The sequence below is a fragment of the Trachurus japonicus genome, chromosome 9 (assembly GCF_045865225.1).
Source record: "Trachurus japonicus isolate A0001 chromosome 9, Traja_1.0".
Taxonomy (NCBI): Eukaryota; Metazoa; Chordata; class Actinopteri; order Carangiformes; family Carangidae; genus Trachurus; species Trachurus japonicus.
In genome coordinates this window covers 23,969,370-23,991,901 of record NC_140915.1, presented here as the reverse complement: position 1 = coordinate 23,991,901, position 22,532 = coordinate 23,969,370, and the positions used below count along the sequence as shown (strand labels likewise).

Below are 22,532 nucleotides of genomic sequence, written 5' to 3'. Positions count from 1 at the left end.
TTCTTTCTTCTTATTTATTCTTTCCTTTTTTAAATTATTATTATTTTTTTTACAGAGCATCCAGTCGTTCGAAAATCTGTTTTTGTAACCAAGTTTTTTTAACTGAAGGACAATTAGCCTACACTTCCACAGTTCCTATCTATGTATTATCAGTATCTGATAAGAGAGTAATATTTATTGAAAAACAAATGATATTTATTGAGAAGAAAGCAATAAAAAAAGTGAAGTTTTCAATTTCAATTTTTTTCTTGTCACTTTTATTGTGATAGAGTTATTCAAAAGGCATTTTAAAAATTGTTTGGGAATACTGAAAAAAAAACCCACACACACTCAAACACATATGCAGCATAAGAAAACATCTCGACTTATTATAACAAACGAAATATGATACTACATTTTTGGGGAACCAATCTGCAGTGATTTACATCATCCAGTATAAAACCACCTCACTGAAACAGCAAACTGAAGTTGGAAATCCAACCAAGATGAAACATCTTAAAATAATTGGATGGTTAAAGAAACACCACTTAAATCCCATCCTGCAGTGAATGGGGCAATTTTTTGTCACACAGTAAATTATAGGCTATAACATCTTCATTCCTTGTTTGAAGGGGTGACAACAATCACAGAAAAGTCAAAAACAAATATTTTATTTTCAATCACAGCTGCGTTCAGAGGTGCATTTTTGTTTTTCATTTTCTTATAGGAGAAATAAATAGTTGGGGGTAACTGTGAGCTAACACTCGGTTTGCAACACTGTCAATGGACTGCAGAGTTGTGCACTGTTAAAGTTAAATGTCTGCTTTATCAGTGGGATTACAATTTGAGCAGCCTGTAAAACAACAGGTAAATCATAAAAGATGTTTACTTCACAGGAAAGGAAAATCTCATTCAAAGACACCTGGAATTCACAATAATAATAATAATAAAAAAAAACGCAAACAACAAGCTGCACATTCATCAAATAGTGTGAAGTGGTGCCTTCAGATACTGTACAACTAAGTTGCTCTGCAGACAATAAAATAAAATCACAAGTCAGAAGAACTACATCTGCCTGAGGAGTGAATATATTGTATATATATCAGAAGTAAGGGCACTTTGACCTTAAAGCCGTCACAGACTAAATCTGCTCTCTGGCCAACAGAGCCAAGTGCTCCATCAAATATGTCAGTAACTGCACTTCGATATGGCTTTTGTTTCTTTTCTTTCTTGTAGCGGACAAATTGTTTTATCCTGTGTCTGCCAATAAGACACAATAGAAATTAGTGTAACTGTGCGTATTAAATTAAACAACAAAACACACGGGTGAATCGAACCATGTGAAATGACCTTGAACCCTTACAGAGAAACGTGTCTTCCTGCTGAGGAAGATACTGACTTGATTTGTTCAAAAATAGTTTAGCTCACCAGCTCAACCCTGAGTGACCAACAAAGAAGAGAAAAGACAGCAACTGTGCGTTCAGATTTACATCTCGAAATACTGTACATGCGAGGAGTACAATTATATAGTCTTTACTGATAGTTAAGTTACACTCCCTATGAGGGCTCTAAGTTGTGCCGTGATCTGCCCAGGATGTTAAGTGTAATGAACCCATGTTTGTAAAGTGACTGCTTTCTTGTGTATAATTTGCGCCACGCAGAGCGAGAAATGTACAAAGGAAATTGTTCAGCATGGACGGAAAAACCACCAGGAAACCACTTATGTTAACTGGCAAAACAACGTTCACCTGAGTAAATGAGGGATGTAAAAGATGATGAAGCTGTAATCTCTCTGGTATTTAGAAGCCAATGGGTAATCAACTTGGCCATGTTTCAGGCAACTCCTACATTCTGATGTGAAGGCTTTCTTTTATCCAAAAAGACACAAACTATACTGCCATTTTTCAAAAAAAAAAAAAAAAAAAGGAAAAACCCATTCATTTCCTCCTCTTGTGAAAAAAGCATCATCCTCATATACTTACTAGTTATTTACTATACATCTTAAAGAGAACAAGAAATGAACTATCACTCAATATGTCCCTTTTTAACACAATGATGTTTGTACATTATAAAAGCCATTTAAATATATACTGTTGTTCAAAAAGCAAACCACAAGTACCATCTTCCAACAAAGTATTTAGAAGATCTTCACCTAAAGTAAGATAAGGTAGCAGTAGTTGCTGTCATTCAAATATAATATCATTAAAAAAAGAAGTAATTTTTGCACAATTGTTATCAATGCATTGCCAAAAGTTAGGCTGCATGTGTGCATCATCGCCAAGCAACGGTGTGCAACACAACAAATGTATGACCGTTGCACACACCCAGTGAAAGTAAACCAGATCTAATCTGCATTTATTATTTCATTTATTACTCAAGGCATCCGCGGAAGACGTGGTGAGCTTCAAGGTGAAGTAGTGATATGTCACTGTCACTTTGGTGATTGCTGGTAAAAAGGCTCTGGTGGCTTTTAGCTCACCTCACCTCCTCTGAGAGCAGGCTACACGTCTGGGTGCGTGACGGCCTGGATGGCTTCTTCAGGCAGCAGGGATGGATCACTGAGGATGGACGTTGTTGTGCTCAGCTGACGAAGTGTACTCAGCACCACTGAAAGACAATAAACCACATCATCATGATACAGGCTGACTGTAAAGCACGGCTTACAGGTTTGCTATGTGTCTTAAAGCCCCAGTATGTAGGAATTACCCCCATCTAGCGGTGCAGTTGCATATCTGAACGTATTCTTGATGTTGCGTCCACGTGAAATCGGGCAGACCTCAGACAGACAACAGACAGACAACAGACGCTGCATGTACCAGGATAAACAAGCGTCTATGTAAACAAGTGGTCCGCCAGCACGAGGCAAAACAATACAGGCATGACAATATGTTGTCATGGTGATGTCGTATTGTTTACCTGACCCACGTTCTACCGTCTTTCTCTTGTCGAGTAAAATTACATCCAGTTGGTTTGCCGACGGCCGTCTGCCTGACTGCACCTGAATGCACCATCAGTGCCTCCGTCCTTCCTCACACTGCACAGTGGTGACAGTTTTAACAGGCGTTACCTGGAAAACTTTCTCCCTGAGCCGACAGCTGCGTTAAGTTTCTGTGCCACTGAACGTAAAAAAATGGCGATGCAACATGGCAGCCAAGGTTCAGTGCGCCCCCCTTGTATATTTGTAACGACTTGTAACAACTCATTCTAAGGTACAAGAAAGCTTTCATTTGTATGCGGTTGTGATTCGACTATAGTGAAATACGTATTTATGAAAGCAATATTTGATTTCTGCTAATAAAAAGCCAAATAATTTACATCCTGGGGCTTTAACAGAGTGCCACACAGAAAGCATGCACTTGATTCACACATTTTTCAATGTACTTGTGAGTGGCAGCTCAGTACAATGACTCAACTATTCATAATGACTGTGTGCCACACAGCCTGGGATCCCACTTGAGATCTAATGCAACACTGCAATGGTCTGGGGGTATAGAAACAGACCCAAAGAGTTTGCAACACCGGCTTTGAAACTCTAATGGATGAAAACATTTTCTATTATGGTCATAAATGCATTAAACCTGCACCACTGACTGATTTTTTGGATTGATTTTTCTATCACTAGGTGGCAACAGGATGAGAATACAGCACTCATCTCATCAGACCTTGTGGCATTGATGTAGTGAGCAGGAGCTGTTTAGTGTAGTGGTAGTGTAAAGTGGGTTAAGGTGCTTTCTCCTGCAAAAAAAGCAGGTGTGCACATATCGTCTTCCACCAGTGAACAATAGTCCTCTGAAAGACTGTGTGTCTCTCAATACCCTCCTTAATACATAAAAGACACCATTAATGGGACCAGCAATGCTGCAGACATTCAGCAGGATTTTTGCTGCATATCAAACTATTCATTCTGGAAAGTGCCCACGTGCAACAACATTTTAAGTTTGGTGTTTCAGGGAACAGTGCGGGTGGACTGTGTCATGCTGAAGACAACGACTCAGAGGAATTTAAAAATAATGTTAAAATGGAACGATAATAGTTTTCTGCTGCGTGCGACACGCGTCCGGCTTCCAGCGAGCAGCAGAAAACTGTGACTGAATGACTGACATCTTTTGACGTCACCTTCCATTATCAGATCCGCCTCGTGTAACCGTTGAAGTCGGAGTCAGGAACAAAAGTGTATTATTTTGAGTGGGATGTAGGAAGACTGGATGAAGAAAAATGGAAAATGTGATCGTCACTGTCTGAATGATTTTTGTGTATTATTCAAATGAGTCACTGCTAAATTTCCTGTCATTTTATATGTCTGCTTGATAACACACAGCAGGAAAAAACAGAGCTAGTGACAGATAAGAAACAGATAGGTGAAACTGAATTGCACGAAGTAATGTTGTACTATTTCTTTTACTATGCAGTTGGAAGGAAGTCCCCTGCCCAACTATCAGTCTTTTTTCATAGCAACCCAATGAGTAGCTGGGCTCTGACGTGTGCTTGTCTCCACTTACTAGGTCTGAGCACTGGAAGGGAACAGTGGCGTTCAAGCCATTGCAGTGTTGTCTGACACAGCTCTGCTCTGCTTGTAGTTGACACCATCCCATTGAAGGACTCAAAGAGAGGCTTGATAATGATGCTGAACTGGAATTGATGACGGTCAAGGATCAATTATCAATCAACAGTGGAATTACATTCTGACTGAACAACTGTGTTTGGGTCTGAAGCTTCTACCATTTCATCCATCCTTTTAAACTGAGAAGTATATATCGAATAGCACCTGTTCTTCTTAGTCCACGGATTATATATTGAGTAAGTTATGCCTTTTAAACAAAGATTGAAATGCAGCCTTACTGCACACTGTATATACCAGAAATAAACACATGGCTAAAGAATGAGTAATAATTGATGCAGAGAGGGAAATTGACACTAGCTATCAGATGAATGCTGGGAAACTCTACCCAAAATCAAGATTGGTAGAAAACACACCCTCAACAAAAGAGCGTGGAAGTTGTCGAAAGTTGTTGAATCAGCAAAATACGGCAAAAAACGGTAAAGCTTTCCTTGAGAGTAACAGGATGATTAAAATTGTTTCCGTTGTGCAACCTTTCCAGTTTGCAGTAGGTTTATGTTTACAATGCGTAACACAGGATATTGTCAACCTGATATGTATCAGTCTCACTTGAAGAGGCTGACTGTTCCAGATCAAAGCAAAATGCTGACACCATACTCCGAATTACTAATCTGTAGAAAAGAGGGTGGGAGCTCTTTCTTTGAAGGATACAATCCAGAACTTCCAGTCCTGAAGAGTGCGGGTCTTTACATATTCATTAAACTTCTCTTGCATGTGGTTGAACCGATGCCGCCTGATGGGTACCCCCGTCTCGGGCAGCTGTTCCTGACACAAGCTGTGAAAACAATGACAGCCAGGGTTGAGGATTTCGTACGTCATAGGAGGGGGTGGCACTTATGCGATGTTATAACTTACTTAATGGACGTGTTGAGCTCCTCTATCTCCTCTCGTAGTCTCTTAACCTCCTCCTGCAGCTGCTGCCTCTCCTGTTGGAGCTTCCCGATGTGCTCCACCGTCTTCTGCAATGTCACTGCATTACTGCTCTAAATGCACAAAGACAATGTACATGGGCACAAAGGGAGAGTGTAAATACAATATGCACAACATGTGAAAACGATTTTGTGCACAAACATGGCCAAGAAAGAGTAACTGCTTGAATGTTTTGTGGCTATTTCATGAAGAGTACAAAAACTTACATTTGATTGGGACTTCAGAGTGGGGACCAGGTTGCAGAGAGTTTTAAAGCCGATTTTTATGTTTGATCGTCTCTTTTGCTCAGCGGATATGTGTGTTGTCCTCCGGCTCTGTCACACAGCAAAAGATAATACGTAGAGACTTACTGAAAATGTTGAATTTATAAACCACAAGGGGAAACGCTACTGATGTGAAGGTGTGAAATGGTTTTACAAGTGTCGAAATTCAGTCTGTAATATGTTTTCTTTTAAATAATTTGACATAAAAGAAATCAGAGGATCTAAGAAAATATGCTCATTAAAATGAAGCAATAACATCAACAAGTCATTTTTATTCAGAAATATGAACAAAAGCAAACCTGATTTTGTTCATTCTTTATCAAAGATGTGCTGCTGCTGATGAGCGGCTGTGGACTGGGAACTTGATCTAACACACACGGCGACCCTTGACCTGAAGCTGGCTGGCTGTGAACTGAAAAGAAAAGCAAACAAAAACAGACCTTTTACAACGTGCTGCATTTGGAGACATGACATGCTTCCAGGGGAAAGGTAGATTCTCACCGACACTAGATGCGGTTTTCTGATTTTTACGGCTAGGCGAATAAGACTTTTCTTTGGGGACGATTGGCTGGGGAGACTTCTGTGTCTGAGACACAACATGAAATCCAGGAGCCTGAGATGCATGAAAGGACAAAAAAAAACTATACTTTGAACTAAAACTTTGTAACTTGTACATCTGAGTATATTTCAGGGCAATAAAATATAATGTGTCTCATTTCAAGACCCAGAGTCTTGAAAAGAAAGAAAACAGTGAGAAAGACAATGACAGCATACCCCTCTTATATGAGAAGAAGTGATAACCACTCCACTATTAGGAACCACATCTGCTTTCAGAGGTGATGGTGTAACAATCACAGCGTTGGCGTGACCTGAGAAAGGGCCTGAGGAGGAGCATTAGAGAATGAGGAGTTAGTTTTGTGTGCATTTATGCATGAAAATCCATAAAATCATGTTTGACATACAGGTTCCCCCCTGCCTTGTTCCTTGGAGGTTTAAATATCTTCAAGACTGATTTTACATTATCGAACAATTCTATGAAGCCAAGTGGCATCACAGTGGTCTGGAAGTTAAAACGACTGATCCCCACTCAGTTATTTTGGCATTTCACCAAATGCAGGGCCTATATCTTGATTTTAAAGGGGAACTGTGCAAGGCTGCTCCTTTTTCACTGTTTTGTTGCCTTTTTTTTTTTTTTAAATCTACGGAGCTCCTCTTACAGTTTTGGAGCGCATATTTTCGCTGTCGTAAAAACTCTCAGCTAAGCCAGCTAGAAGCGAATCCATGGAGCGATGTCTACTGAGATGGGTAACGTTAACAAGAGATTACAGATAACCAGGCGTGTTTGTGTCTTAGCGCCCTAAAGCAGTCCATGTTTCTTGCAAGATGAGATCTGGGATACCGGGTCGGAGGTGCTGAACTTGTAAGGTTGGTTTTTTGCCAAAAGCAGCTAGGTGGAAGGCGGAGAGCCTCCCTTCTCCCCGTAACAAGTCATTTAACCATCACAATTACTCCGCAGCTGTTTAATCAAGGTGCAAATCTTGCATAGTTCCTCTTTAAGGTCATAAATAACTCACCTGTGAGGATGAGGTGAGGTTGGGGGAGGGTGTTTGCCGGAGCGATCCTTTGCACAGGGCGGGTTTTGTTGGCACTGGATGACAGAAAGGGGCGGGGCATGGCAAAAGTCTGCGCCTGCTGCACGGGAGTGGCGGGCAGCGAAGCCATGGGTTGGAGCTGGGAGGGAGGGGGCGGAGGTTGTGCGGACATGGAGCTGTACTCTGAGCGATGGGTGAAGGTGGTTGCTGCGTCGCTGGGTGTGACTGTGGAGGAGGCTGTGTGCGTGATCACAGATGGCGCTACAGTCTCATCCAGTGCAGAGGCGTTGTCCAAGGGGGAGGGGACCATGGGGGCCGCTGAGGCCATGTCCTGACCTGGCAGGCAAGGCACCAGAGGGTCATGGGGTAATGTTTGAGAGACTGAGGACACCACTGCCTGATCACTGGGCGCCACCTGCCCAGGAAAGAGAGTCATGTAGTTTTGAACATAGGCCGCCTCGCCCCCACCACCGCCACCACCGCCGCCGCCACCTGCTCGACTGGTTTGATTGACCATGGGAGGGGGGAGGGACAGGGGTCCAGGAGGGGACATGTGGTTGGTTGTGAGTTGCATGGCTGACATTAACTGGGCCTGGCGAAGAATAACAAAGGGAAAGGGAATAAACACACTTAGTCCTTTCCTATAGTCAATCTGATGTTTGATATAAAAGTGTAATTTTTTATCTCTATCATGCTGGTAAAATCACAACTGTAAAATGACTCTCATAAAACACAGTCTCAACAAGTGGATTTGTAATTTATTCAAATATTAAGACATTATTTATTCTCCTGGCTGTACAAAAACACTTAAGCTTAATTTTCACATCTGCAATCAACTTGCCATTCCTAATAAAACACTCTCATTAGAGGGGAGCCCATCTTGTATTCTGCATCCTGCATTTATATACAGTATGTCTTAGCGAAGATGAAGAAAATGCATATCTTTAAAGATACAAGGACATACCTGTGATGTTTTACAGAACACCAATCCTGGAGCAATCCCTTATTTTTAGGTTCTTACACTGGCTTCTAGTAATGAATAGATTCTTTGATCTTTTATTTGTTTGAAAAACTGTGATGAAGAAGACCTAAAATGCTGCCAAAACATGTCTTTAAAGCTGCATTTATGACACCAACACAAACTCTGAAACGTACTTTCACCAAAATATGGCTAAATAAATGACTTCTGTGGAAGCAAAAAATATTTAGTCATATTTTGAGTGAGTGTTTTATACTCACAAGAATCTAAATCTGATGTTAAGCAGTTTTGAGCAGCACGTCATGTTTGAAAGTCCTACATGACTAAAGTTTAGTAATATTATTATGTTACAGTGATTTTTGTAACTACATTAAGAAAGGAAGACGGTAGCACATGTGGTGGAAATCCTTGTAAATTGACAGAATTTGACAAAAAAGTACATTTTTTAACACACTCCTTGGGAAAAACTCATTATGGTGGTGTGTGTTAGGGACTGTGCCATGGGTTGGTGTTTACCTGTGACTGAGAGCTGCTGCTGGATAGAGGGGTGACAGATGATGCAGTGGGGGAAACAGAGGGGAAGACGGGCTGACGGAGGCTGTGAAATAAGTCTGCAACAAGAGTCTCTATGTTAGCTAGAGGTTAGTAAAATCACACTACTTTCTTGTGTTAGGCTAAGCCAACTGCTGTAGCAGAGTTACAAGAACATGTGCTTGATTTCTATAAAGTGTGCACCATTAGTGTGTGTGCAGTACTGCTGTCGGGGCTGTAGGTGGTGTCTTATTACTGCTACCTTGCAGTGGATCAAAGGAGTCCATGAAGTCTAGGTTGGGTTGTAAGGGGATGAGTCCTGGCTGGATCATGTCTGCATTCCCTGCATGAGCTGACAGGTAAAGAGACAAAGAGAGCAAAGGCGAGATGTGCCGCTTTGTTGACAGATGCATAACATAACACTGAGATCAAGCCTGCAGCTGTTTAATCTCAGCTGCAGGATTTAGAAAGATTGTTAACAAACTCAAATGTAGGGGGAAAAAAAGAATAAACGAAAGTAGGAGCTCAGATCTAACTCAGCTTCTAAATCAGGTGCTGAGTGAGTAGAAAAATCCTTCAAAAATCTACTTTGGAAACATTTACTGATTTCAGAAACAGACGGCTCATGATTTTCTCACCAATCTCCCTTGGGTTGGGCCAGGGTATGGGCTGGTGCGAGGCTAATGTAGAGAACAACGTGTCTGAGAACTCGGACATCAGAACGTCCATGTCGAAGAGGGTGTCCATCTCCATGGGCGCAGGTGCTTCATTGTGCTTGCGAGGCATACGGCGTGCAGCGGCCTCTTCATCCTGATAAAAGGAGACACGGAGCATGTCTGGAGAGACTTCCCCAAACAGCGATAACTGCTCCGCTGGCCCCTTTGAGTGTTTAAAATGCAACCACCAAGCCGAGTTAGTAACACACAAGCATGCAGTGTGAAGTACAGCCATTTCAACACAATACATCTACAGATCACACATTGATCTGAAAAACAATTAAAACATGTGTGCATAATACATATACGTGTGTATGTGTGTGTATATGTATATACTATCTGCATGTATCAGCAAGTTAAGTAAATTAAATGCAAGCAGGCAACAGTGCTGTGTCCAAAGGTATATCAATAATGTGAAGGTGCCTGGGTTAGCAGCATTGATTAATTCCATTAGTATCAACATCTGATTGAATAGATACTGATGATGGTAATATTCATGTTGATACTAAAGGCAATCTGATGGGTGAAGCATGACACAGTTTTCCATACCTTAAGCAAGCTTGACAGGTCATCATCCTTGTGCTTCTGTAACTGTAACGGAGGTGTGAGTGCCACATTAGATGAATATTTACAGCATATTGTCAAAGTACTCAAAACATCAGGATATATCTACAAAACTAGGGTATCAAAATATATTTATCAAAAATATTGAGCAATGCAGTACCCTTTTCTTAAAGTATGTTCTCCATTTGTGATATTCTCTGATGGCAATTTCAATTCTTCTTTTCCAGCACTTCCCCTCTGTGGCACTGGCCTGTCGAAGAAAAAGGAAGATGGGAGGGAAAGGTCAACAATAAAGGCACAAAGAAAGGAAGTGACAGGGGAAGAATGTAACTAAATAACAAGCTAACTAGTTAAGCTAGTTTGTGAGACCAAACCAAAAATGATGCACAGGAAGAAAGAAGAAAACAGTCACAGTTGTTGTTTGTGCACCACGTAATGATCCGTCTGTACCTCTGCAGGACGATGGACGTCCAAATCCATGGTACCATCGAGGGGAGTCACAAAGTGACAGACTGGATTTTCCCTCTTCTCCACATCTGTGGGTAGAAATAAATGATCTGAGTCACTCCCAGTTGAAAACACACAGTTCCACATTTTTCTGTCCACTAAATGACATTAACACATATGAGCTCATCGCGCAAACACACACTGCAGCGTCACCAGGTGCTGCCAACATGAACAGGTGAACGCCCACCTGTCACCCAGCAGGTTTATTGTTTGACATTAATGAGAGTTGCTATTTAATGGAATTTAATGAAAATACATCTGATACAGGATATAAATCCTCCACATCAGATTCAAGATAATAACAACATACAAAAAACAAACATAAATTTACTGTTAAAAACTGCAATAATCCATACATAAAATCACTTAAATACATGTAACAAAATAATTCAAAGATAATCTCCCACAATACCACATGGCAAGTACAGTAGATAAACTGTTCCTACTGCAAAGATTGCACCAATGTTAATTCAAGACCCCAGTCCTATGCTGCCATAGCAGGCACGATGAGGTGTGCATCCATTAATGCACACTCATCTGCGTCCTGAAGAACGGAAAGAGGGAAGTATTAGCAGAGGACGACAGAGTACTGACCATCTACCCCTCCTTCAGAAAACAGACACTTTGGTCCAGTTCTTGGTGTCTTCATACTGCAGCTTGATGGAAAGTAACTTAAAACTGCATACTAAATAATCCATCTATACAGTGGATATCAAATGAACAAGACAGTGGTGAACTCTTACACTGCATATACCAGGCTCTCCATATGGCGTTGTTTAAGCGAATCTTGTCTCTCCACAGCAGCTTGAGCCCTTTGAAGTTCTTCCATTTGGGAGACACCAACTTACCACTGGAAGAAGAAGAGAAATAACACTGAGACAAGACAACTTCACAAATGAAAGAGATGAAGTGTGATGGCTTAACATAGTAATAACATTATAACTGATCATCAGCAAGAAGAGAAGAGATTGTCGTTCACTGAATTACTAAGATTTTGGACGAACTCAACTCTCGCCAAAGAATCTAATGTGTATACGTTGCATAATTCAACAAAGAAAAAAATATATATAAAGGTCACCTCGACCAGCACAGACACATCAAGATATTAAAGCACAAAAGCAAACAGGAGGGGCCGTCAAGGTCACGCTCAAGTAAGAAATACACAGCAGTTGCACTGTCCAAGTAAATAAACCCAGATAGATCATCACACATCTGTGCAACTAAACATAAGGCTGTTGGAGGTTTTTACTGTGCACTTGTACTGCTACAGTCTGGGATGTTTGTGATAGCAGCACAGTCAGTATCAGCCAGCATAAACAATCTGAGGAGAGTCAAACAGAGAATAAACAGAGTCGGTCCATATTACGGATGAAAATGTGAGAAAGAACACCGATATGAATTGTAACACCTGAGGGTATCAACACCGCTGCCCTTCAACAATAATATGCAGCGCCTTTTAGTGTTTGTGGAGGCATACCAAATCCAAAGAGGGTAACACACAGCTTTCCTCTTTCCATCCTTCCTGTCCTAACTCCTTCCTGTTAAATCTTTCATTTCTATCCTGTCATGAATCATGGACTCACTTTCTGTACAAACTCTGTGTCAGTGGAAAAACTTGTTCTACAGTAACAAAAGCCAGTTTGGTGCAATGAGACGACACAGTGTTACAGGTGAAGGCTGTGCAGGCCCAACAGTGTGTGTTCCTGCTAGTAAAATGTATTGTCTTTATGCATAAAAATACCAGCCTTTTCTCCTTTTAAGATAAATGACAACAGCAGAACAGCTACTGGTAATGGTGCTTTCCTGCTCTATTAATAGTCTTCCTAGTGAGTCCGAGTTGGTGTCGTTTACAAAGTCGGAGGGAATCCTCTGAGCAGCTGGCTCTGCACCAACACCAGAGCTGTAAACAGAGAGTGCTTCTGCATATCTGTTGACATCAACTGCATTTAAACCTTCTTTGCAACATTCAGTTTATATCTCAACAGTGTCAATGCTTTTACATTGTCTTAAAAACTACGAGCAATACTTACTATAATTTGCCTTTTCAGGATCAATGGCTGCATTTTAAAATGACATATTACAGGTTATCGATTATCGATGATGGCACAGCCCGAACATTTTCTCTTTTTCAGGTTGAGAGATTAATAGACCAAAAGAAAATGTTATTAATGGATTAGTAAATCGATTATTTAAAAGGTCACACACAGAGGCATCCTTAGTTGTGATATCAGGTGGTAAATTGTAAACCTATGAAACTTTGAAGTCTAGGAATTTAATCAAGGCCACTTCTGATTATTAGCAGTTTTTTGGTTATTTATCAAGTACAGATTACAAACACTGTTTTAATAATGTGAAGTGCTGCTTCTCTTGGTTCTATGTCATTACAGACTAGATCTAATTTTGTGTAGAAGATCACACTAAACATAAAATATTCATGTTTAACATTCAAAGTAATGGGGCGGTGTTTAGCTCAGTTGGTAGAGCACCCGCCCCATGTGTTGAGGGCTACAGTCCTCACTGCAGACGGCCCCGGTTTGAATCCTGCATCGAGCGGGCTTATCCTGCGTGTCATTCCCCCTCTCTCTGCCTCCCATTTCCTGTATCTCCCTCAGCTGTCCTATCCATTATCCAAAAAAATATACTTAAAAAAAAACAAAAAACATTTAAACTACTTATTATCTGCATACATCCTTTACCCCTACATCACATTTCCAGTGGTAATGGTGCAGGGCAAGCAGTGTTGGAAATAACATATTATGTTTGTAATTTGTTTTGACTGACCTCACTCACTCTCTCTCTCCAAAATTGAATTTCACCTCATGACTACAATTCTCAAAATACTTGGCTTATACAGCGAAAAAAGAGCGGTCATATATGCAAAGGTTGAAAAAGGGCTTATTTGTTGTACCTCTTGTGAAATCACACCCAAAAAACCGCCTTATATACGTAGAGCCATATCTTGTTGGAACAAGCTACCTGATAATGCTAGAAGCATAGATTTGGTAACTGTTTTTAAAAAATATCTTAAAAGACAATGCCTTGACAGGCAGATAGCATAGATTATTTTAAGTCTGCTTTGATTTTCGGTCTGTCCAGGGTTACTTTAAAGTTTATTTCTTGTTATATCTGATTTTGTCATTGTTGATATTGTATTTGTTGTTATTGGTATGCTATTGTTGTATTGATTTGTTTATGGGTACCATGCAGCTTTTCATATTATTTGGAAGTTCAGTTTCATTTAATGTGTGTTTGATTATGTTATGTGGCTTTTTAATGGACCCCAGGAAGAGTAGCTGCTACCAGGTGTGGCAGCTAATGGGGATCTTAATCAAATGACCAGCGATGATGCAGGAAGTGCTGACACTCTCATGAACAGTATCAATCACACTTTACACACAACCAACAGCTCTGGACCTCTAGCAGCTCATCCACAGCATCAGGTTTGTGTTGCTGTTGAAAAGTGTCTTATCTTGTGACTCTCAGGAAGGGACCCAACCCATTTGTTGACTTTTTTCTGCAGATAGATATTTTTGATTATACATCTATATTTGTAATATTTTGAATGCAGGCCTTGTACTTGCGATGACAGTATTTTAGTTAAGTTTTCTGAACACGACTTTCACTTTCACTACATGAAATCATAATTGGTCAAGCAGGAAGTGACCATGAAGATAAACCCGTGACTGCAATTTCACACCAGTTGTCCCATGCCTGACTTTACTGCTGCGTGGACAGGATGCAGCATGAAGTGCATGGAGAGTTGAGATGAATAGAGGGTGTTGTTGTTGTTGTTGTTATTGTTGGCCTCTCATACTTCACCTGTATGCAAGAGTCATGCACTCAAACAGCTTGGTCAGCGAGGCGTCTATGGAGAAGTGCGACGTGCTCGCCTTGCCGAAGTGGTAGGTCTGACAGGTCTGTTTGTTGACAGTGTCGAAGTCGTAGCCTTTCTTCGGGGGGTGCTCGCTGTGGGGCGAGGACACCATGAAGTGTCCGCTGTGGATGATCTGAGTCTCCAGCCCCAGGTGCGTCTCCTCCGCGTCCGAGTCGTCGTCCTGCTCCTGCTTTATACTCGCCGGTGGACGACGGTATCTGTGCCGCGAAGACATCATCTCTCTAGTGGCCATGTCTGTCTGTCTTTAACTCGCCAGACAAATAGCTAACGTTAGCCAGCTAGCTAGGACAATAAAAAGTCTCCCGTTCATGGGGCTCGGACGACGGCGCGGCCCAGGCTCACTCTTCCCCCCGGACGTCTGTCAACTCCGCTCATTTTTTCAAAAAGTCCGCTGTTAGATACATTAAGATTTACATTTGTTGTTGTTGTTGCACTGGTGCTAGGTAGTTGACGTAGCTAGCTACGAGTCCCAGAGAGAGAAACCAGCTGACAAAAAAAACTGCTCCTCTGTCCGGAGCAGGAAGTTCCTGTGTTGAGGCGCCTCTGATTGGCCGACGGCAGCGCGTCAGAGCCCCACCCACCGAGCCGCTCAAAATAACCAGAGACATAACCCCAGGGCCACAGGCGGCGCTCAGCCCGGTCCACACCACAGGCACAGGCCCCCTCCTCAGCTCGCTGACCCTGCTTCAGGTAAAATAAAATAAAAATTCAAATTAAAAAAGCGCTGGCAATGTTTCAATAATAACCAGGGCTTCAAATGACCTGTGATAGATTAACCTAAAGTGCTTAATTACAAGTAAACATTCAGCATTCAACTTCTTGATTTAAAGTGCAAAATGAGACCAAAAATAACTGTTATTATAGGCGTGATGCCCTAATTTAACAAATTATTAACTAATTTATATACAGATAACTTAACAGTAAAAAAACAAAACCAGCTTTAAGCACTTAGAGCAAGTTAAGTTTTTCAACCTTGGGGTCGGGACCCCATGTGGGGTCGCCTGGAATTCAAATGGGGTCTCCTGAAATATCTAGTAATTGATTAAAAAAAATTACTGATTATAATATTTTTTTAAACTAATTATTATTCTTAAAACACCAAACATAAAAACACCACACACAATCTTAAACAACTGTATTCTATACTTTCACTTTCTCGAATATAAATCGAGTTCAAATAAAATGCAGCATATAAAAATATCTGAGCCGGCGCATCGTGATTGACTGGGTCGCCATTAATTTGTGATGTCAAAATGGAGTCACGAGCCAAAAAAGGTTGGGAACCACTGACTTAGAATAAGTAACAATTACAAGCTGCACAGCCCCAAAAACCCGAATAATCAGTATTTAAATTCAAATTGAGCTTATCTTATTGAGACTCATGATAACTTGGAGTCATGACCTGTGATTCATTAAAAAGAAAGTCCTCTTAACTAATGTTATTTAGCTGGGAAATGCAGGAAAATCTAATTTTCACTCTTTTTACTTTATCATTTACTCAGTTGTGTTGTTGAGTATTAAAGCATAAAAGCTCATGTCAACTCATGAGTAAATGTGATAACAGGAACAGTTAATGTATTTGTGTTACTTTTTTCTTTTCTTTCTGAAAGACAGTTGAAAAAGGATCTCACATCACAGGCCACTACTGCAAGGGTCCAGGGTGTTTAAAAGCTTCACCTCTACAAAAGTTGAAATAATCACATTATGGAGGAAAAAAGTATAGACACAACTGGTGCTCAAATGTCTTTTCTGCAAGGAGAAATTTAATGGAAACAATCGTTTGAGAAGCACTCTGGTCCTTTACTTACAAATATCTCAAAATACTGGATAAAAGCTATGTTTCCAAAATTGTACTTAAATTTCACTTACTGACTTACGAATGTATCTTACAAAACACATTTTATTTGTAATAGCAGGTCACAGAGCTGAGGGTCTAACTAAATATTGCTCTGTATTCATCTGTTTGTTGCTGTCATCACTCTGGAGGGGCGGATCTGCTACTCTGCTCTGCTGAGGATGGGAATCCCAGGATGTAGCCTGTAAATGTCCTCATTGATATCTCATCTGGGATAGCACCTTCCAAGGAATATCCTGGACACAGACACGTCAAAATTGATGATGATTTTCATTATATTACATGAATTCTTAGTGGGTGAGTTTTTCTTTTACATACCGCCAGATTTGTAAATGCCATGCTGGGAATATTCCTGTTGTCCCGCTCCTCCATCTTCTTCTTCCTCTTCTTCCCTCTCTTCAGTGAGACCTAAAAGTCTACCAAAACTCTCCGCCACTTCTTCTTCTGTCATGTGTTCTCCTGTCAGAAATGAGATCAAAATTATGACTAATATTGGACCTGACAAAGAAACATAAACTTTGTGAATGAATGAAAACTGGAATAGAAGGTGTTCAGAAGACATTTCTCAACAATGAGTGAAGTGCACCTCGAGCCTGTAGGAGTTCTAGCAGCTCCTGTCTCTGCAGAACAAGCCGTCCTTCACTGTCATGGTTACCAAGGATGTGAAAAGCTTGAACAAGCTCATCCCTGTTGATGCCAAATGCCGGCCGATGGTTGACGTACAGCTTGATAAACTCCTCCAGGTCAATGTCAGTCACATACTTTCCTGTTTCAGCGTATTTGCTGAACTTGACCTCATTTTGCAAGTCTTCAATCTGGTGAAAATCATATAGACAATTGAAAGTCTGTGGTATGAAGCAGATTTTTTTTGCAGTGGTTTTATTGTCAGTTAAAATTACAGTGATTGTACCTCTTGCTCAGTTGGGAAGTAGGCCAAAGCTCTCATTAGAGAGGGAACCTCTGACAGGGGAATTTTGGTAGAAACTTGACGTTTCTCCATTGAGTCAGTGCCTTGATGACGGATTTGGCAGTAATAGAAAAAGTCCTCAATCTCCTAAAAACAGAGGAGCCCAGAAAACTGAGAGTATGTGGTAAAAGTGGTTGCAGAAGCAAAAATCCAGAAATGTATATGTGTGCAAATGCAGACAGACAAATGTTTGTGTGCTGTTTGAATGTTGTGCTTTGCCATAACGATATCTTGTCCAAAATCGTAAATTTTTCCAATTATCTTTTGCTTTACATTTCTGTGATATCACACTATCACTGATAATCACAAAAAGGAGTCAAATAAAGCAAACCTAAATTCAATTTGTAAAAATTACATTAATGTCAAAGCTAAACCTGTCCTCTTCATTATCAAAACAGACTGAATTCAAACAATTGTTGGAAGAATATGATCCATTAATTTATATTACACCCAAGTTTTATACACAGGCACAATCAAACTGTATGGAAACATTTTTAACCAACGGCACGATGGTTAAAAGATGCATAACTTTGATGGCCTTGGTTACGCTGCATATCAGGGAATGGTCCACATGCTTCTCATTTCAAGCTAATGGAATAATTTGTTCACTCAGTGGTTGTAGGCAACAGGGAAAACGTTAAACTCACCCTGTAGAACTTGCCGTCTCTCCCTCCCTCTAAAAGAGTGTAAAACGGCTCCACACCCTTTCCTCCCAGGGAGGATGCTGCTTCCAAGGCGCTGCATTCACAACAAGAGAGAGGACTAATTTTAGGAAACAGAAATACACTGCTCATGCATTTCCTCTGCTTCCAAGGCTGATACTGACAAAGCTTACTTTAGGTTTATCTCCCATGACATTGCAGTGCAGTCGGAGCCTCCTGTGGTAAAAACAAATCGTCCGTCGTAGGAGCAGGCAAACGCAGACACCCCTGTCGGGTGGCAGATCAAAGCATTGGACTTGAAGGGGTTCCCATCCATAGGCAAAATCTGGAGACCCACCTAGAGAAAACGGAGACAGGCAACAAACATCTCTTTTCATTACCAAATCTAATCATGGTTCAAGAGTCCAGGGGTGAGTCTCATAAAACATAGTCACCAACACATAATGAATATAAATATGTTTGGATTAAAACATGATCTGATATGGCAGTGTGCTCAAACTTCGTACAAGTTATCCAGAAAACCTGCTTAGTGACCTCTTCGAATACCTCTATAGCAATTTTAAACTCAAATGTAGACTACATGCTGTATATCTTTCATTTCTCTAAGACGAGTTATAAAGCAGCACTGACCTTGTCGCCTGTGATGTACGCCAGGTAATACGAGTTTGTCTCAGGTTGTTTAAGCATGGGAAGAACCTCTATTTGCTTCATGGGAGAGTCATATTTTGGGCCAAGGAGAGTCTTTCTGTTTTTGGAGAACACATGGAAAAATGCTTTCCATTAATTTGCATTGACAGAATATCAAAGTCAAAAATCAAAATCTGATCCTGTAACAGTATTTCACAAACCTGCACATCTTGGTCGTGCTGTTAAAAAGCTTAATCTTGTACTGGTCAGAAGCAACGAGGAGAAACTGCTCTGCCGTTAGCGGAGGATACCAAGTCATACACATCGGCACAGCACTTTGCTCAATGCGCTCTGAGCTTAAGATGGGAAGCTGGTTCACATTACATTTTTCCAGGTCGTACTCCACCTGTTATACAGTTCCACACAAGCACAGAGGCATAAACATCAAGGGTAAAAAGCAGCAATACAAAACACTGCACTTGTTCGCGTCTCATACAACTTTGACAAAGTAGACGAACCAGACGGCGGTCCATTCCCAGGGAGAGCAGTCTGGGCTGGGTGCTGTCCAGGTGAACACCAAAGAGAAGGTCTTTGATGGGTTTGTAGTGGGAGCAATACCTGCCTAGATACGTCCAGCGAGGTAAAGAGTCTTCAGAAGTCTGCCGGTGGAAGACTGTCACTGCATTTCCAGCATCCTAACAGTGTAGAAGGAAATCCATAATCATGGCCACAAACCTATTTTTTATGCAATAAAACATGTTGAATTGATGTTGTTGAATATATACACTATAATGCTCCACACAATCTAGTCCACTAGAACCACTGTTGACAAATGTTTTTTTGGACATGTTAAAGTACAAAAATGACTTGCTCACCGCAGTGGCAAGATAATTGGACTCTAAGGAGAAAGTGATGTGATGGATGCTGTCTTTAGTGTCATGGAAACACTCTGCGGGATCACTTTGTAACGTGCTGGAATTCAGTATGTGAACAGCGCCACTGCCAAAGCCCACTGCCAGGTATAATCCTGTCAGGATATAAAAACACTGCTTATTATATTGCAGAATGTAACGGCAAAATACAATTTCAAACAGTAGCAGAGCAACACCAATTCTATGCAGTATCTATTTGGCACATTAATGTACAGTACCTTGAGGGTCAAAAGTGATGCACTGAATCTGCTTCTCTTTCTCAAAGACCCTTTTAGAGATGGTCACTCTGCTGTTGTAGTCCCACACCTTTAAAATGCCTGCATGATTGCCCATGGCCACAGCTGGCTGTTTGGGGTGGCAGGCTACTGCGTGCAGAGGGTTGCAGTTCTCCTGCAGCAGGATCCGAGTGGCGTTTTTTTGTGGACTCACATGTATTACCTTTGAACTGGCTGTGGACACAACAAAGTTCCTGTGTGAAAAAAAAGAATGTCAGCCAGGCAAAAATGTGCAAAACACAGACTGAAGACAATAAGGGAGTGTCTTTCTGATACCTGATAATTAACGGTTTTGCTTCCACTGTGTAGTCCTCCACATATCCCTCTGTACTCTCTTTGGAAAAGGAAATGGACACGATAGCATCCAGGTTTAATTCACTGAACCAAGTGAGAAGTATGAAGTTTTCATCATAAAACTTGACGTGGCCTCGCGAGTCACCGGTTACGAGGCAGCTGTGAGATCAAACAAACAGAGGTTAGAGACCAGTAAACAGAAACTACAGCAACTATGAAACAAACTGTGAACATTTCTGACTCTGACTACCTGTCGGATACAGTGAGAGCTGTAATTGGATGTTTCTGAAGCTCGATGAGCTGGAGTCTATCATCTATCACATCCCACACCACAAAGCTCCCTGCTCCAGTGGCTGTTAGGACCTCAGGCTCTTTCCAGTGAAACACAGATAGACTGAAAGGCCTGCCCTCCAGGTTTAAAGAGTGAGAAAACGGCCCGAGAGCATCAGTTCGGCCAGTGGCCGCCTCACAGAACTGCAGTGGTGAACAGGTGGAACAATGTTTTAAAAATCAAAACACAAATTTTCATACCAGACAAATCAATCATCAACTTTACCTCCATAAGGTTCAGGACAGAGTGCTGCAGACTTTTCTCGGTCTGAAAAAAAGTCCATTTGATTAATGTACCTAATTATACACATAAGAGCTGTATTAGATATTTAAATGGAAAGAACTTACTGTGGTGTAGTATAACACGTGAGTTTTGCTGTTGCTGATGAGCTGAGTGCTATTGTTTGGATTGTAAGTGATGTTCTCCTGAAAAACAACCCAGAGATTTGAACTTTTGATCCTGTAAATGCCTCATCCGCCTCAGTCAGGTGGCATTTTGATGTTAGAGGAAGGCAAAACTTACTTGAAAACCATAATTAGGATCAATTTCTGTACACCACAAAGGCCTTTCTGTTTCCTTTGTCCAATCCCAAACACACACAAACTGTGAAAAGATGATTGTACAGTTAGCAGACAGTTTAAAGCTTAAATTTTACTCCAGAAGGACATGTATTGTTTTGTGATGGCAAACCCAGTATGAAACATTAACCATATAAGCTCTTTCTGTATTTTTGAGAACTGGATGTTACTTCATTGTAGAGAACAGTGCAGAGCTGAGACAATGACCGTCTGATAAAAGATAACATACTTTCTATCTTTTTGTTTGTTTGTTTTTTAATACAACATGGTGTCAAAAAAAGACAGATTCAATATATATATAAATATACCAAACCATAATGTCTCAATGAAGGTCATCTTCATACTCACTTGAACTTCTTCAGCCCCAAGGGTTACCAGATGTTTTGTGTCTCTTGAAAACGCCATTGCGAAGACACCCTGACCAGAGTGGCAGTCGAACAATGTTTGCACAGGAATACTGAAATAATGACCATGTTAGTGGTTTCGACCAAGAGAAAGAATCAATACATAAAAATACCTTAATGTGTAAAGAATCAAGCGCTACCCGGAGTAGGTGTCCCATATCATCACCGTGCTTTTTGTTCCCTGCTCTGCAGTTGCAACCCAGCGTCTGTCTTCACTCACACACATGCATGAAATGGGGTGGCAATGACCCTGAAAAAAGAATAACCTTCTTACAATTAATAACCAGTATGTTAAAGCTCTCAAAAGATATCTAGAGCTGAGCTACCCATATTACTGAATGCTGTCATCTCCTCCTTATGACATATTCCTCAAAGTCCTCACCTGAAGTATGTGCTGGGAGTTTGAGGTGTGATTGTATATGATACCGATGTGAGCTGCAGCATAGAAGACCAACAGCTCATTGTGGTCTTGCAGACTGAAGACAGGAAGAGCAGGATTCAACCCAAAGACCCAATCTGGTGACTGGATGGAGAGCAAATTAGCATTATTGTAATGATCCAGTGAATATTCTCAGATTTGGGGGAGTTATTTTTAAATTAAACAAACATTGCTCTTTTTGTGCAAGTACATATTTACCAGAGCATGTGTTTTGTTGTGAGTTGTCTTCTTTGGGAAAAGTGTGTCTCTGGTTGCAGTGTAGATTAGAGACTGTCTGCTCATCTGAGGTGCACTGGGCCCTGTTTCCTCTCTCCTGACTGGTGGAGCTTCATCTCTGCTCCTCCTCTGCTCTTCTTCATCTTTACTTGCTGATCCATTGTCCTCCCCCTGTTGCTTTTCAACACTGAAGCTTGTGGACGGCTCATCTGACATCATGTATGACCACAAACTTCACGTTTTCGCCGATTAATCCCGGTTTTTGTTGAACAGCTTCTTAGAGGTTTTAGCTTCTTCTTTCTTCTTTGAGGCTTTCCCCTGCTAATTTACAGCTAGCTTTACAAATGTAAAACAAAACAATTTACGTTAGCTGATGAT

The 22,532-nt window shown here is 40.9% G+C and overlaps 2 protein-coding genes across 6 annotated transcripts; both read right to left on the bottom strand.

Moving 5' to 3' along the window:
• Positions 1 to 1,756: 1,756 nt before the first annotated feature.
• Positions 1,757 to 15,092, bottom strand: mlxip (MLX interacting protein). 5 transcript variants are annotated; one of them, XM_085786679.1, is made up of 18 exons: positions 14,499 to 15,083; positions 11,423 to 11,529; positions 10,623 to 10,708; positions 10,333 to 10,422; positions 10,158 to 10,199; positions 9,531 to 9,771; positions 9,152 to 9,244; positions 8,878 to 8,972; positions 7,897 to 7,974; positions 7,365 to 7,797; positions 6,565 to 6,671; positions 6,292 to 6,403; positions 6,090 to 6,202; positions 5,734 to 5,841; positions 5,453 to 5,580; positions 5,249 to 5,372; positions 4,479 to 4,608; positions 2,244 to 2,586 (listed from the first exon to the last, which is right to left on the bottom strand). In XM_085786679.1, exons 1-18 carry the CDS (start codon positions 14,804 to 14,806, stop codon positions 2,480 to 2,482), a joined length of 2,502 nt encoding a protein of 833 aa, XP_085642805.1. In that variant the 5' UTR covers positions 14,807 to 15,083; the 3' UTR covers positions 2,244 to 2,479. The 5 variants fall into 5 exon arrangements, with proteins under 5 accessions (XP_085642802.1, XP_085642804.1, XP_085642805.1 ...); XM_085786676.1 differs by having other exon boundaries at positions 1,757 to 2,586; positions 7,365 to 7,974; positions 9,155 to 9,244; positions 14,499 to 15,092; XM_085786678.1 differs by having other exon boundaries at positions 1,774 to 2,586; positions 7,365 to 7,974; positions 9,155 to 9,244; positions 9,531 to 9,702.
• Positions 15,093 to 16,304: 1,212 nt separating this feature from the next.
• On the bottom strand, positions 16,305 to 22,441 carry cfap251 (cilia and flagella associated protein 251). The gene is made up of 20 exons (XM_085786672.1): positions 22,137 to 22,441; positions 21,882 to 22,022; positions 21,640 to 21,749; positions 21,444 to 21,552; positions 21,040 to 21,120; positions 20,865 to 20,942; positions 20,743 to 20,784; positions 20,437 to 20,660; positions 20,169 to 20,345; positions 19,836 to 20,086; positions 19,561 to 19,712; positions 19,204 to 19,380; positions 18,907 to 19,091; positions 18,689 to 18,803; positions 18,232 to 18,395; positions 18,044 to 18,134; positions 17,340 to 17,483; positions 17,016 to 17,244; positions 16,748 to 16,888; positions 16,305 to 16,665 (listed from the first exon to the last, which is right to left on the bottom strand). The coding sequence occupies exons 1-20, from the start codon at positions 22,371 to 22,373 to the stop codon at positions 16,550 to 16,552; spliced, it is 2,964 nt and encodes a 987-aa protein (XP_085642798.1). The 5' UTR covers positions 22,374 to 22,441; the 3' UTR covers positions 16,305 to 16,549.
• Positions 22,442 to 22,532: the final 91 nt, after the last annotated feature.

Bases quoted from the DNA above. Each gene is read 5' to 3' on its own strand.
- cfap251 (XM_085786672.1), bottom strand. From the start codon at position 22,373: ATGATGTCAGATGAGCCGTCCACAAGCTTCAGTGTTGAAAAGCAACAG. The intron at 21,121-21,443 runs GTGAGTATGAAG...ATCTTTTCACAG, and splicing joins TTGGGGCTGAAGAAGTTCAA to TTTGTGTGTGTTTGGGATTG. The intron at 20,785-20,864 runs GTAAGTTCTTTC...ACTTTTTTTCAG, and splicing joins ACGTGTTATACTACACCACA to ACCGAGAAAAGTCTGCAGCA.
- mlxip (XM_085786675.1), bottom strand. From the start codon at position 14,806: ATGGCCACTAGAGAGATGATGTCTTCGCGGCACAGATACCGTCGTCCA. The intron at 6,672-7,364 runs GTGAGTTATTTA...GCTCCTCCTCAG, and splicing joins ACCTCACCTCATCCTCACAG to GCCCTTTCTCAGGTCACGCC. The intron at 5,373-5,452 runs GTAAGTTATAAC...TTGTTTTCACAG, and splicing joins GAGCTCAACACGTCCATTAA to CTTGTGTCAGGAACAGCTGC.